Source organism: Epinephelus lanceolatus, chromosome 10 (assembly GCF_041903045.1).
Source record: "Epinephelus lanceolatus isolate andai-2023 chromosome 10, ASM4190304v1, whole genome shotgun sequence".
NCBI lineage: Eukaryota > Metazoa > Chordata > Actinopteri > Perciformes > Serranidae > Epinephelus > Epinephelus lanceolatus.
In genome coordinates this window covers 5,510,678-5,525,550 of record NC_135743.1, presented here as the reverse complement: position 1 = coordinate 5,525,550, position 14,873 = coordinate 5,510,678, and the positions used below count along the sequence as shown (strand labels likewise).

The 14,873-nt window shown below is 40.3% G+C and overlaps 1 protein-coding gene across 1 annotated transcript; it reads left to right on the top strand.

Moving 5' to 3' along the window:
* The first annotated feature begins 6 nt into the window (after window positions 1-6).
* Window positions 7-14,742, top strand: LOC117265563 (CD82 antigen). Its single transcript, XM_033640113.2, has 8 exons — window positions 7-180; window positions 7,594-7,672; window positions 9,190-9,302; window positions 11,002-11,076; window positions 11,290-11,385; window positions 11,473-11,670; window positions 11,862-11,945; window positions 13,816-14,742. Exons 1-8 carry the CDS (start codon window positions 115-117, stop codon window positions 13,933-13,935), a joined length of 831 nt encoding a protein of 276 aa, XP_033496004.1. The 5' UTR covers window positions 7-114; the 3' UTR covers window positions 13,936-14,742.
* The last annotated feature ends 131 nt before the right edge of the window (window positions 14,743-14,873 follow it).

Here is a 14,873-nt window from a genome sequence, read left to right as displayed (position 1 = left end):
TCTAAAAGGTGTCGTTGCAGCTGAGACTCAGAAGACAAAACATTCTGCTGGAGAACACGACTGAAGAGCCCGAACCTGAACCTGCTGCTGGTTGTTGTCTCTGAGTGAAGAAAGATGAAGCTGGAGGTTGAGATTATGTTGCTGGACTACTGCTTCAAACTCTTTATCCACATGTTCCTGGTGAGGACAGCTAAGTTTAATGATATACAGTACAGGCCAAAAGTTTGGACACACCTTCTCATTCAATGCATTTTCTTTATTTTCATGACTATTTACATTGTAGATTCTCACTGAAGGCATCAAAACTATGAATGAACACATGTGGAGTTATGTACTTAACAAAAAAAGGTGAAATAACTGAAAACATGTTTTATATTCTAGTTTCTTCAAAATAGCCACTCTTTGCTCTGATTACTGCTTTGCACACTCTTGGCATTCTCTCCATGAGCTTCAAGAGGTAGTCACCTGAAATGGTTTTCCAACAGTCTTGAAGGAGTTCCCAGAGGTGTTTAGCACATGTTGGCCCCTTTGCCTTCACTCTGCGGTCCAGCTCACCCCAAACCATCTCGATTGGGTTCAGGTCCGGTGACTGTGGAGGCCAGGTCATCTGCCGCAGCACTCCATCACTCTCCTTCTTGGTCAAATAGCCCTTACACAGCCTGGAGGTGTGTTTGGGGTCATTGTCCTGTTGAAAAATAAATGATCGTCCAACTAAACGCAAACCGGATGGGATGGCATGTTGCTGCAGGATGCTGTGGTAGCCATGCTGGTTCAGTGTGCCTTCAATTTTGAATAAATCCCCAACAGTGTCACCAGCAAAACACCCCCACACCATCACACCTCCTCCTCCATGCTTCACAGTGGGAACCAGGCATGTGGAATCCATCCGTTCACCTTTTCTGCGTCTCACAAAGACACGGCGGTTGGAACCAAAGATCTCAAATTTGGACTCATCAGACCAAAGCACAGATTTCCACTGGTCTAATGTCCATTCCTTGTGTTTCTTGGCCCAAACAAATCTCTTCTGCTTGTTGCCTCTCCTTAGCAGTGGTTTCCTAGCAGCTATTTGACCATGAAGGCCTGATTGGCGCAGTCTCCTCTTAACAGTTGTTCTAGAGATGGGTCTGCTGCTAGAACTCTGTGTGGCATTCATCTGGTCTCTGATCTGAGCTGCTGTTAACTTGCGATTTCTGAGGCTGGTGACTCGGATGAACTTATCCTCAGAAGCAGAGGTGACTCTTGGTCTTCCTTTCCTGGGTCGGTCCTCATGTGTGCCAGTTTCGTTGTAGCGCTTGATGGTTTTTGCGACTCCACTTGGGACACATTTAAAGTTTTTGCAATTTTCCGGACTGACTGACCTTCATTTCTTAAAGTAATGATGGCCACTCGTTTTTCTTTAGTTAGCTGATTGGTTCTTGCCATAATATGAATTTTAACAGTTGTCCAATAGGGCTGTCGGCTGTGTATTAACCTGACTTCTGCACAACACAACTGATGGTCCCAACCCCACTGATAAAGCAAGAAATTCCACTAATTAACCCTGATAGGCACACCTGTGAAGTGGAAACCATTTCAGGTGACTACCTCTTGAAGCTCATGGAGAGAATGCCAAGAGTGTGCAAAGCAGTAATCAGAGCAAAGGGTGGCTATTTTGAAGAAACTAGAATATAAAACATGTTTTCAGTTATTTCACCTTTTTTTGTTAAGTACATAACTCCACATGTGTTCATTCATAGTTTTGATGCCTTCAGTGAGAATCTACAATGTAAATAGTCATGAAAATAAAGAAAACGCATTGAATGAGAAGGTGTGTCCAAACTTTTGGCCTGTACTGTATGTCATATATAAATAATATCAATCAGCACCTTGATTATACATATACAGTGTTCATGGTTAACTTCCCTCTCCTGTAAGAGAGAACTTGTCAGAAATCAGGCTGATAATTTAAATAGAACAATAGGAAAACCAACAATATATTGTCTGTAAAAGAGACATGATGATATGATATCTGAGCTCCTCTGTCAATAGCATGTTTTATATTTTACTGGCCTTCAAATTTCAAATCAAACTTGACCGTTTTGCTACTTATAGTTCAGTCTTTCTAAAGAGGGGTTGTAGGGGTACTTATCCATTGACAGTATGTCAGACAGAGATTTCCACCAGGGAAATTAAACTGTTCTGTCGCTCTCTTCAAAGCCACACTCCATTGAGAAAAACACAGATTTAACATTGTTGAACACAGGAGCTGCTGGTCTACTGCTGCCTCAGTGAGTTACCATGTTTGTGTGATTCTGTGACTTTGACATTTTAAAGGGTTAGTTCGGATTCACCAAAGTCACACAATTAGGTTAGGTTTATTTTATTTGATATGGACATCACAAATACATTGAGACTGTCCCAGTGGACAGACCAGATGCCTTTGCTTAGGTGTATGTAGCACACGTGCTAATTTTCAACACCAGTCCATAGGCGGCATTCTAAAAACACAAAGCATATAATTAACAAATGGGATAAAACAAACAGCTGTTATGATTGCAAACAGTAATATTCAAAGATCACAGAGCATATGATCAGCAGTAGGAGATAAAACAAACAAAATTTATGATCGCAACCATGGTATTAGTAACAATATTAAACTAAGTCCATATTTATACATGTGAACATTGTTGTTTTGCTTTTAACCATGCTTTTAGTCCTCTGTTAAAAGCATTTGTATCAGTCTCCAGTTTCAGGTGAGTGGGTAGAGTGTTCCATAGGTTAACGCCTTTTACTGAGAAGGCAGATTGTCCAAATGATGTTGTACACCTGGGAACAATGCAGTCACCATTGTAGGAGGCTCGTGTGTTCATTTGACTTGAGCTCAAACGTCTTTTTATCAGTGCAGAAAACAGGGGTGATACATAGTTATAAAGACATTTAAAAACCAGTCTGATATTTATGTAAATTATGAGATTTTCAAATGCAAGAAGGTTGTGTTTTCTCAGGATGCCACAGTGGTGCCATCTCATGGGTTTTTGATCCATAATTTTTATTGCTTGCTCATATATTGCTACTACGGGTTTCAGAGTGACTTGAGAAGCTTGTGACCATGACGTGATACAGTATGACAAATGGGAGAAAATCATAGCATGCATGTAAAGATGTGCAGCTTTGCATGACAGGTCTCTTCGAATAAAACGAAAACAGTTGAGGTTTGGTTTAACCTTCTTGCAGATATACTGTACTTGTTTATCAAATTTTAAGTTCTTATCTAATATAATCCCCAAGTATTTGACCTTATTCACCTCAGTAATTATTTCATTTTTAATCTTCACCTCAAACAAGTCACACATAGGTTTATTGCGGATAGAAATGCACATAGAAACAGTTTTCTTACCATTCAGGGTTAAATGAGACAACTCAAGCCAATTAGTGACTTTCTCAAGTGCTTGTGTAATAATAGAAACCAACTAACTAATCAAAGCAGTGGTAGACCAGCAGCTCCTGTGTTCAACAAGGTAAAATGACTGTTTTGGTCAGTGGAGTCTGGTGGCTTTGACGAGAGCATAGACGGAGAGCTGAAGCCATTTTTTGGCCTCCCCTGTCAGAATGGGCTGTTTGACGGCAAGGTACAGCTGTGAAAACACTCTCAATATAGTGTCCACTTAGACTGAATCTTAGAAAAAACACTGAACCATCCCTGCAATATGAAAACGTTGAGGGTCTTTTAAGGTAGTAAATGGAGTGGTTCTTTTCAAACTGTAAAAACAATGTCCATCTCTCATGCGTAATATTTGTTTTCAGGCTAAAACTACTCAAAATATCTTTTTTTTTTGTTCCGTTCAGCTCAGCTTTTGTTTGGATCACAGGTTACAGAGGTGAAAACAGTTGACAGGTTGGAGTTCTTTGTATAAACTGATGTTACCTGCAGTAAATTCTACTGTCATAGTGTCAGAAATCAGTAACACTTTACAATAAGGTACACAAAATTAGAGTAGTTACTGAGGAACTAATGAGGAACTAATGAGTAGTTACCGAGGAACGAATGAGGAACTAATGAGGAACTCTAAAATTAGAGCTATTACTAACTACTCTAATTTTGTGTACCTTAGTTCCTCAGTAACTACTCATTAGTTTCTCATTCGTTCCTCATTAGTTCCTCAGTAACTACTCATTAGTTTCTCATTAGTTCCTCAGTAACTACTCATTAGTTTCTCATTAGTTCCTCATTTGTTCCTCAGTAATTACTCTAATTTTGTGTACTTTAGTTCCTCAGTAACTCCTCATTAGTTCCTCAATAACTACTCATTAGTTCCTCATTAGTTCCTCAGTAACTACTCATTAGTTTCTCATTAGTTCCTCATTCGTTCTTCATTAGTTCCTCAGTAATTACTCTAATTTTGTGTACCTTAGTTCCTCAGTAACTACTCATTAGTTTCTCATTAGTTCCTCATTAGTTCCTCAGTAATTACTCTAATTTTGTGTACTTTAGTTCCTCAGTAACTCCTCATTAGTTCCTCAATAACTACTCATTAGTTCCTCATTAGTTCCTCAGTAACTACTCATTAGTTTCTCATTAGTTCCTCATTCGTTCTTCATTAGTTCCTCAGTAATTACTCTAATTTTGTGTACCTTAGTTCCTCAGTAACTACTCATTAGTTTCTCATTAGTTCCTCATTCGTTCTTCATTAGTTCCTCAGTAATTACTCTAATTTTGTGTAGCTTAGTTCCTCAGTAACTACTCATTAGTTTCTCATTAGTTCCTCAGTAACTACTCATTAGTTCCTCATTAGTTCCTCAGTAACTACTCATTAGTTTCTCATTCCTTCCTCAGTAATTACTCTAATTTTGTGTACCTTAGTTCCTCAGTAACTACTCATTAGTTCCTCATTAGTTCCTCAGTAACTACTCATTAGTTCCTCAGTAACTACTCATTAGTTCCTCATTAGTTCCTCAGTAACTACTCATTAGTTCCTCAGTAACTACTCATTAGTTCCTCATTAGTTCCTCAGTAACTACTCATTAGTTTCTCATTAGTTCCTCAGTAATTACTCTAATTTTGTGTACCTTAGTTCCTCAGTAACTACTCATTAGTTCCTCATTAGTTCCTCATTCGTTCCTCAGTAATTACTCTAATTTTGTGTAGCTTAGTTCCTCAGTAACTCCTCATTAGTTCCTCAGTAACTACTCATTAGTTCCTCATTAGTTCCTCAGTAATTACTCTAATTTTGTGTAGCTTAGTTCCTCAGTAACTCCTCATTAGTTCCTCAGTAACTACTCATTAGTTTCTCATTAGTTCCTCAGTAACTACTCATTAGTTCCTCATTAGTTCCTCAGTAACTACTCATTAGTTTCTCATTCCTTCCTCAGTAATTACTCTAATTTTGTGTACCTTAGTTCCTCAGTAACTACTCATTAGTTCCTCATTAGTTCCTCAGTAACTACTCATTAGTTCCTCAGTAACTACTCATTAGTTCCTCATTAGTTCCTCAGTAACTACTCATTAGTTCCTCAGTAACTACTCATTAGTTCCTCAGTAACTACTCATTAGTTTCTCATTAGTTCCTCATTCGTTCCTCAGTAATTACTCTAATTTTGTGTACCTTAGTTCCTCAGTAACTACTCATTAGTTCCTCATTAGTTCCTCATTCGTTCCTCAGTAATTACTCTAATTTTGTGTAGCTTAGTTCCTCAGTAACTCCTCATTAGTTCCTCAGTAACTACTCATTAGTTTCTCATTAGTTCCTCATTAGTTCCTCAGTAATTACTCTAATTTTGTGTAGCTTAGTTCCTCAGTAACTCCTCATTAGTTCCTCAGTAACTACTCATTAGTTCCTCATTAGTTCCTCATTAGTTCCTCAGTAATTACTCTAATTTTGTGTACCTTAGTTCCTCAGTAACTACTCATTAGTTCCTCATTAGTTCCTCAATAACTACTCATTAGTTCCTCATTAGTTCCTCAGTAACTACTCATTAGTTTCTCATTAGTTCCTCATTCGTTCTTCATTAGTTCCTCAGTAATTACTCTAATTTTGTGTAGCTTAGTTCCTCAGTAACTACTCATTAGTTCCTCAGTAACTACTCATTAGTTTCTCATTAGTTCCTCATTTGTTCCTCATTCGTTCCTCATTCGTTCCTCAGTAACTACTCATTAGTTTCTCATTAGTTCCTCATTCGTTCTTCATTAGTTCCTCAGTAATTACTCTAATTTTGTGTAGCTTAGTTCCTCAGTAACTACTCATTAGTTTTTCATTAGTTCCTCATTAGTTCCTCAGTAACTACTCATTAGTTTCTCATTAGTTCCTCATTTGTTCCTCATTCGTTCCTCAGTAATTACTCTAATTTTGTGTACCTTAGTTCCTCAGTAACTACTCATTAGTTCCTCATTAGTTCCTCAGTAATTACTCATTAGTTTCTCATTAGTTCCTCATTAGTTCCTCATTCATTCCTCAGTAACTACTCTAATTTTGTACCTTATTGTAAAGTGTTACCCAGAAATCTTGTAAAAAAAAATAGAAATAAAAAAAAGTTCATGGACTGTATTTAAAAAGTGGACGAAGCGTCCGGGTCTCAAAAATGAAGTTTAAGCCTGCATTCCTTCAATTCGCCAGCAGGGGGCGACTCCACTGGTTGCATAACGACATCAGATTGTATAGACATATATTATATTACATATACACAGCACAACATTCATTTTGTACATTACTGTCCCATTTAGAGTAAATTAGACCATAAAGCAGGGTTTACTTTAGGGTGTGGCTACTTTGTGATTAACACGTTGCTAACATGGTGTGACGTTGGGCTCTCACTCAGATCTACCCCTCGCTTCTTCATCCTCTCGTCTAAATATGGTCACCTCTGGCTCTGGGAAAACAAGATGGCGACAGCCAACTGCTGAACTTGAGGCTTTAAAATGGTCCACAAACCAATGGGTGATGCCACGATAGCAACGTCCACTTCTTTTATACAGTCTATGAGAATGATAAGTTTATCATCATAATGATTGTCATTACTATTATATTATTATTAATATAGTCAGTGGTGGGTTGTAATAAGCAGAACTACAGTTGTTAACTTTTAGAGCAAATAAGTTTTTCACATTTTCTGAAACTGTCATTACTGTATATATTCACACAGCACTAAATGAGACAGAGAAAAATTATGTTTCTCTGCCTCCTCTGTTTGACTCTTAGCATTTCTAATCGTCGTACTGCATGTGAACGAAACCAATAAGAGCTGAGGAGTCTAACACAGCTGTCAGTCATGTTGATCACTGCTTGTAAACTGCAGTCAAACTATTTAACTCGGCAGCACTGATCAAATATGTATTAAACAAATATGTTGTTTCAGAAACATATTTTAGTGACTGTTTAGCTGTAAGTTGGTGACGCGGCTGCCATGTTAGATACAGTCAACTGGAGTGCCAATCCCTTTCTCATTTTACAGCTGAACAGAATTGAAGAATAAACAGAGAGTTTATCCTTCAGTTTAAGCCATATCTCTGTGAACTGTAAACTCAAATCATCGTACAAATATTGAAAACATGTTGTGTACAGTACTGTGAACCAGACACTGTAGCTGACCTTTGACCTGACCTTTCACCTCTGTCTGCAGTATCTGGGTCTGGGTTTATGCGGCATCGGAGTCGTAATCGTGTTCTTCAGAGTAAGCCTCCTGAACGTCCTCCCCTCAGGTAACACCGCTGGAGCTCACAGTTAAAGGAACACTAAGCTACAACATGGTGATATAGTAGCACCAGGACATGGTTAGCTTAGCTTAGCTTAGCTTAGCTTAGCGCAAAGCCTGGAAGCAGAGGGAAATAGTTAGCCTAGCTCCATCAACAGAGAGAGATCTCCACCCTCTAACAGCTTAAAAATGTGCAAACATACAGGTGGATTATAGAAGATCTAGAACACTTCACTATCCAACATGTTCTCATCCCAAGTCGTCACACATGGCTGCTTTGTCAGTGGACTGTAATGTCTACATATTAGGCGCTAGGTATCCTTCTGTGTCTGCTGTTTATGTTCCAGGATGCCACTACTAGTGCCAACATCAACAAAAGCATGTGATCAGGTTTAGAAAAAAACATCATGGTTTGGCTCTACATTCTTACAGGAAGTGAACATCGGGCTACCAGGTGACAGTTTGGTGTTTGTTGAAGCCATCCACCACCCCTCCCACCAGCCCTGTAAGGACTTTCCAGCTCCTTACATTACGTCATTACTGGCAGTGTTTCAAACTGATGCTGTCCACCAGTGTATCATACTTCTGTGACAGGTGCCATCCTGCTGCCCGGTGGCACATCATACTGATGCCTCAATCCAAAGTCGTCCAAATCGGGCACTTGGACAGTGACTTGCAGCGTCAGACACTGAAGAAAGAAGCCATCCTTTAACATCGGCATGATATGCAGCCGGTAGCTGTTACATTTTAATGGCACTTCAGTGGCTTCAGGGGGGAACATGGCAGGACAAGGATGAAAGTTAAGGTGGTGGATGGGTCCAGCAAACACTGACTTTCACCCAAGAGAGTGGTGTTCGTGTCCCGTAAGATTATAAAGCCAAACTCTGTTCTTTTTTCCTAAACCTAACAATGTGTTTTTGTGCCTAAACCTAACCATGTGCGTTGCTGGAGAAAAAACGTCAGTTCGCGTTGTTGAACTGACCGTAGTGCGAGACTGTATGCAAATGTTAAATTTCCTGTGAAAACAGAAGTGTATTTTGAAAACAGACAATGCAACTTCACACGGCGTCCCAGAATGTCAACAACCAACACACCCAGGGTACCTTGCCGAGAAAGGTAGCTTTTGGCGTCTGTGTCTGACACTTAAATCACTCACAGAGCAGTGGTATTTGATGATTTCTATCAGCAGATTAATTTATTAAAAGGACACTTTGACCAGCTTTGTGTCAAAACGACGATGGTAGTATGTATAGGTGAACAACGGTAAACAATGGCAGGCAATGTGAAGTTACTGGTTAGCTTAGTGAAGTATCATGAAAGCACGCTAAATTACAAAGCTGACTACAAGTACAACAGTTTAGTGCCAGTAGTACAACTTTATTGTTACAAAACATTAGTCCCCCTGGGAATAAACTGCAGAATGACTGATACAATAAAGAAGTAATATTGGAGATGTAAAACAATATAATCAATACTAATAATTCCATTGTGTGTGTGTGTGTGTGTGTGTGTGTGTGTGTACAGAAGAGCTGCAGATAGTGGGGGTTGGGCTTCTGCTGATTGGTGGAGTGGCCTTAGTGGTCTGTATTGTTGGATGTGTCGGAGCTGAAAAAGAGAAAAGAGTCCTGCTGCTGGTGGTGAGTCTCACCTGTAACCACTGATGTAACCTCTGTTCTGTGATCACCAGGGTCCATTAAGTGTATAAGGGTGCTTTCACACCTGCCATGTTTGGTTCCGTTCAGTCAAACTCAAGGTCGTTTGCCCCCTCAGTGCGGTTCATTTGGGCAGGTGTGAACACAACAATCAAACTCAGGTGCGCACCAAAACAACCAAACTGAGACCTTCTTGAAGAGGTGGTCTCAGTCTGGTTACAAAGGAACTCTCGTGCGGTTGGTTTGTGGTGAGAAGGTGTTCCGACCTGGATGTGAAGCAACTGCAGTCACATGACACATTGTTTGGATTAAACATGAGCATGTTACAGTCCTGGAGGATTATTAATGTGCACCTCCTCCTGTACTGCCTTAATATGCACATTCAGCACATCCAATGCATCAAAACATTGTTTTCTAGTTGGAGCCACGCCTCGTTTTCAAACTGTATGGTTTGACTAAAATGAACAATGACAGCAATATAGTCCACGATGAGCAGCACTAAAATCAACCTGCGTAGTTGTCCCTCCATTGTGACATTAGAAAGTGTCACATTTATCTTGCAAGTGTACTCTTCTTCAACGTTTGCTTTACTTCCTGGATTTTTCCCACATGGAAATTCTGACCAATCAAGAGCAGCTTTCTCGCACAAGGCATCTGATCTGGTCCGCTTGTAAATGCTGCTGTGAGAGCATGAACCAACTCTAGGCAATTACACAACAAAATTTGTCCCTGATTTGGACCAAAGCAAGACAACTCTAGGTCTGAAAACACCCTAAACGAAGTGGATGTAGCCTCTGGCTCTGAAAAGTGAAGCCAATGTCAAATCTTATTAGTGTCTTAAACCTGCACTCTTTCTAATGGCCAGCAGGGGGAGACTGGTTGCAAAAAGAAGTCTGATTGTATACAAGTCTATGAGAACATCCACCCAAATTTTCACTTGATTGCTTACCTAAGTAAAGATTTTCCCAAGCATCTATTTTTTGGGTGCGACGGTTGTGCCCTCAGATAAACAGTCAGAGTTCAACTTTTGGAGTGCAGCAGCAAAAGATGTAATAAGTATATTCACTTTTCTATCTAACAGGCTGCAGCGAGTGGTAGTGACGACTCTCATAAATGAGAGTCAGTGGCGGGGCCACTTAAATGACATACAACATGTCATTTAAGTGGCCCCGCCTTTAAATACGCATTAACTGTGGGCCATAATAAAATATAAATGTAACTGGTGATGTATAAAAACACTTTACCCGCCGTACAGTTATCACGGATGTTGAAATGGTGGTACATTTTTTGTACCATGCTGTAAACATGTTTATTTCTGCTGTAAAGGTATGGCATTTTTACACAGGTGTTCATGGGGATTGACTCTGTTTTGGAGCCAGCCTCTAGTGGCCATTACCCGAACTGCAGTTTTTGGAACCACCGCGTTGGCTTCATTTTTCAGCCTCAGATTTTGCCACATGGCAAAAACGTCATCCCTGCTTCACTTAACTTCTTTTATGCATTTATGTAATTATCAGTTTATGACATCCAAGTCATAATTACTCTTGTGATACAGTTAAGATCCTGGAAACCAAACAAACATGGCCACCTGACTATGTAATAAATTCCAAATTTAACAGATATATTGTTTTACTGACCGTAAAGATGAATTTTAATCATTCACTCTGTGACTTGTCCTCTTCAGTTCATGGGCTTCATCATCATCCTGGTCCTGGGTCAGCTGTTCGTCACACTGCTGCTGCTCCTAAACAGAGACAAGGTGACAGGCTTTTATTTTGGTGGGCAGAACTTGTAAACACCACAGTTGGTCCAACAGAAAGAACTATACGTTCAGACATTATTTTCAGCTCTAGGAGATTATTTCAGCTGTTAAATTGTGTTAGTTTCTCACTTTTTTATGTGTTGATGCACCTGTAATAAATAACATACATAATGTGATATATGTATTATGTAACATGTGATGTGTGATCAGCTTGAGCAGACTGTGGACGACACAGTGGATCAGATCATCGTTCAATACAGAGGCAGCAACAGAGACGACAGACTGATGGACAAAGTACAAAACTACGTGAGTCTCTCGTCTGTTGCTGGTTGTATTCCTGCTGACTTAATGACGTGATCAAATGAACGTGCCTGTTTGGTTTACTGTTGACAGGATGAGTGCTGTGGCAAGATGGGCCCTGCTGATTGGCTGAAGAACTCTTACATCCAGAGTCTGAACCTGACGGATCCGGACGTTCTTCCTTGTTCCTGTTTCAAATCGTATAGTCGCAGTGATGACTCGCCCTGGTGCTCAGAGCTGCGGAACTTTACCGCCCCGCTGTTCGGCCGGGGAAACAGCTCATATGTTCAGGTACTCATCTATACTGTCAGTGTACTGCATATATATTTATAGGACGCAGAAATGTAATACCAGGACAGTTTAAGATGCAATGTGCAGGTTATGAAAACCACCAATTTTCATACCATGATATCTGGTTTCATGGTACGGCTTCAACCCTACCAGGATGTTTTGTTCATCAGGATAATGTATGTTTGTTGCAGGGCTGCAAACCGAAGTTCAGTAACTGGCTGCAGGAAAACATCATGACAATCCTCGGCTTCGACGTCAGTGTCATGTTAATCCAGGTAATATAACAAGAACCTGTCTGGACAGAGAAAAGACAGAGCGGTGCATTTTAATGGCTTCATGCTGTGTCCTTCTTTCTGTTGAGCTGTACCAAGCTCAGTGGCCTCTAGGGGGCACAAAAAGACTTTAATGTTCTCTCTCTCTCTGAGCATTTGTTCACACCTTCTTCTGTGTAAATCTGTCCTTACAAGTTCAGTGTGTAAGATTTAGGAGGAGTTAGAGGCGTCTAGCAGTGAGGATTGCAGACTGCAACCAGCTGAAACTTCTCCTGGTTAGAATTCCTTCAGTGTTCATTGTCCAGGAGGTTTTTACCGGGAGATAAATTATTCTCAAACACTGATAAAAGCAGTTTTACGTTACAAATCAGTGTTTCTCCGACGATGTTGGGCATGTTGGGAACAGGCGGCTCACCCACAACATGCTGTCAGCCCCTTTTACACTGCCAGTTCAAGGCAGGAATAACGAGCCGTTATGCTGCCTCACTGCTCCGTATATAAGGTACGATCGCGGAATGGGGGGCCAGAGTGGTCTCGCCTATGAGCCGGGATCAGATGTGGTAACAGACTTTTTGACAAAATATTATATGTATGACCCACCACAGGAAATTTGAAAAGTAGCTGGTAGCAGCTAGCGGCTAACTCGAAGAAGAACAGCTGCCAAAAATGTCCACAATTCGGTAAAACAATGAGGTCCAGGAGCTCCGTACCCTCCGAGCAGAGGAAGAGATCAGTTGCCATGTAACAGGGACAGTTAATGCTATTGTTCTTGTTCATAAAGTGCTGCTGACGCATTTGTTATATGTCACACTAGAAACCGACGCTGTTGTGTGACATGTCACGGCCATCAAGGCTCGTTTGAATCTGCAATGCCAGGATGCTGTCTATAATCACGCATTGAAGCAACATGATGATGCGGTTGTCTGGTTCTGAGTGAAAATACAAAGGCCTTTGTATCGACCCTATAGCGCCATCTCTGTGTAAAAAGGGCTATTATTTTGTGTGCTCACTCTTTTTCTGATCCAAATGTTCAGGAGCTTTTTACCAAGAGCTGAATTATCCACAGAGGTCTCTTCCTCTCTAAAACAAACACACAAGGTGATTTAAACCAGTAAAAACACTGAATGACACAGTTTCATGTTAAAAACACAAATGGCCCTACCTAGAGCCGACGATCTCCATAAACAAGGACCCGCTTTGTAGGTCGATATAAACGACTCATTCTCAGGTAAACAAAACGCCGTTTATTCTCAGGTGATTATACACTAAAGAAAAGACACTTATTATATTATATTCCATTGATGCCATCAGCCATTCTCACAAATTCTTTGTATGTTTGCCTACGAAAAGCAAGGCACCCCAATTCGTACATATCCGATGTAGTTTGAAAGGCTGCGATCACGTGACCAAGAGCAGTGACTGATGTAAATAAACAAGGAAACAGACCCGAGCATTTGTAAGAGGCAGTCTGGGTCGGTGGATCTTGTACTCGTCGTCCTCCGCTTATCCGGGTCCGGATCGTGGTAGATGGGTCCCAAAAAATTCAGTTGGAATTGTGTCTTCGGATTCGTGTGAACGTTGAGTGATTTCAAGGTACTTCCTCACGATGTTTTTTTTTTTCTTAAACCTAACCACAGTAACTTTTATTGCCTGAGCCTAACCTCCGTAACAGTTCGTCTATTACGAAACTGTACATTAAGGACACAACTTCATTCATGGGGCGCAAATTCATAGGATATCATACGAACCGTTCTATGAGAGTACACTGGATGCCAATATATTCCTCTAAATCCGACACACTGGACCTTTAACACACTCACATTTGCTCATTTAATATCTTCACATGGACATATTGTCTCCCGTCTCTCTGCAGGTGATTCTGATTGTCATCACGGTGTATCTGTACCGTGATCTTGGCAGGAACGCAGCTTTGAAAAAGGCTGATAAAGAACCTCTGGACGAGCCTGAAGATGCTGTGACCTACGGAGAGTAGAACTACGGCTACATCGATGGTGATGGTTACACAGACCCCAACCACCCGGCTTATCAAAATGAATACTCGACCTACAATGAAATATACTTGGAGCCAGCACAGGGTCATCAACAGACTTCAAACTGAAAGGCTGATCTTTTCTGATTACAGCTGCTTATATTTTACACTGAACATTAATAACATTTGAAGTTGTGAAAAAAAAAGGTCAGTGTTTCTTCTTCTTTTTTCAGAATGGAAATATAAAAATAAATAATGATGGTGAACTCAGATGACGGGGATTTAAATCATTCTGCTGCTGATATTTTGGGGCGTCTGATCAAAATATCTGCATGACTGATGTTAAATATGACAGTTATCCATGTTGTTATTAACAGTTTTACTACATCACTGTAAAACCATTAAAATACATTATCTCATTATCTACTAGTGATGTGTATTGTTTGATCTGGTCTGCTTGTAAATGCTGCCGTGAGAACATGAACCAACTCTAGGCAATTATACAACTTTGGAACAACATGAGTCCCTGATTCAGACCAAAGGAGACGACTATGTCTGAAAGCACCCTAAACATTTTGCTGCTACCTGCATCTGCAGCAGGACATTGCTCAGCTTCTTTGTCAGACTCCCAGCTGCTTCTCTTCCAAACTGGGGTCGTGTCGACCTGAAAGTAACAACAATAGAGTACTTTGTTCGATACCCACCATGTGAATAGTGTAGTATCCAGTTGCATAAGATGCCGTGATATTTGTTATTTTATATGTGTTGTAATTTGTAACTTCTTCACTAAATAAAGCAGATGTAACATGATGTGACTGTAGCGTCTGAATCTGAACCTGGACTGAGAGCAGATGTGGAATGGTGTCACATTTAGGATGCAGTTTACAGATGTGACTGCACTTTCACCCCTTTTCCACCACAGTATCTCTGGCTCTTGAACC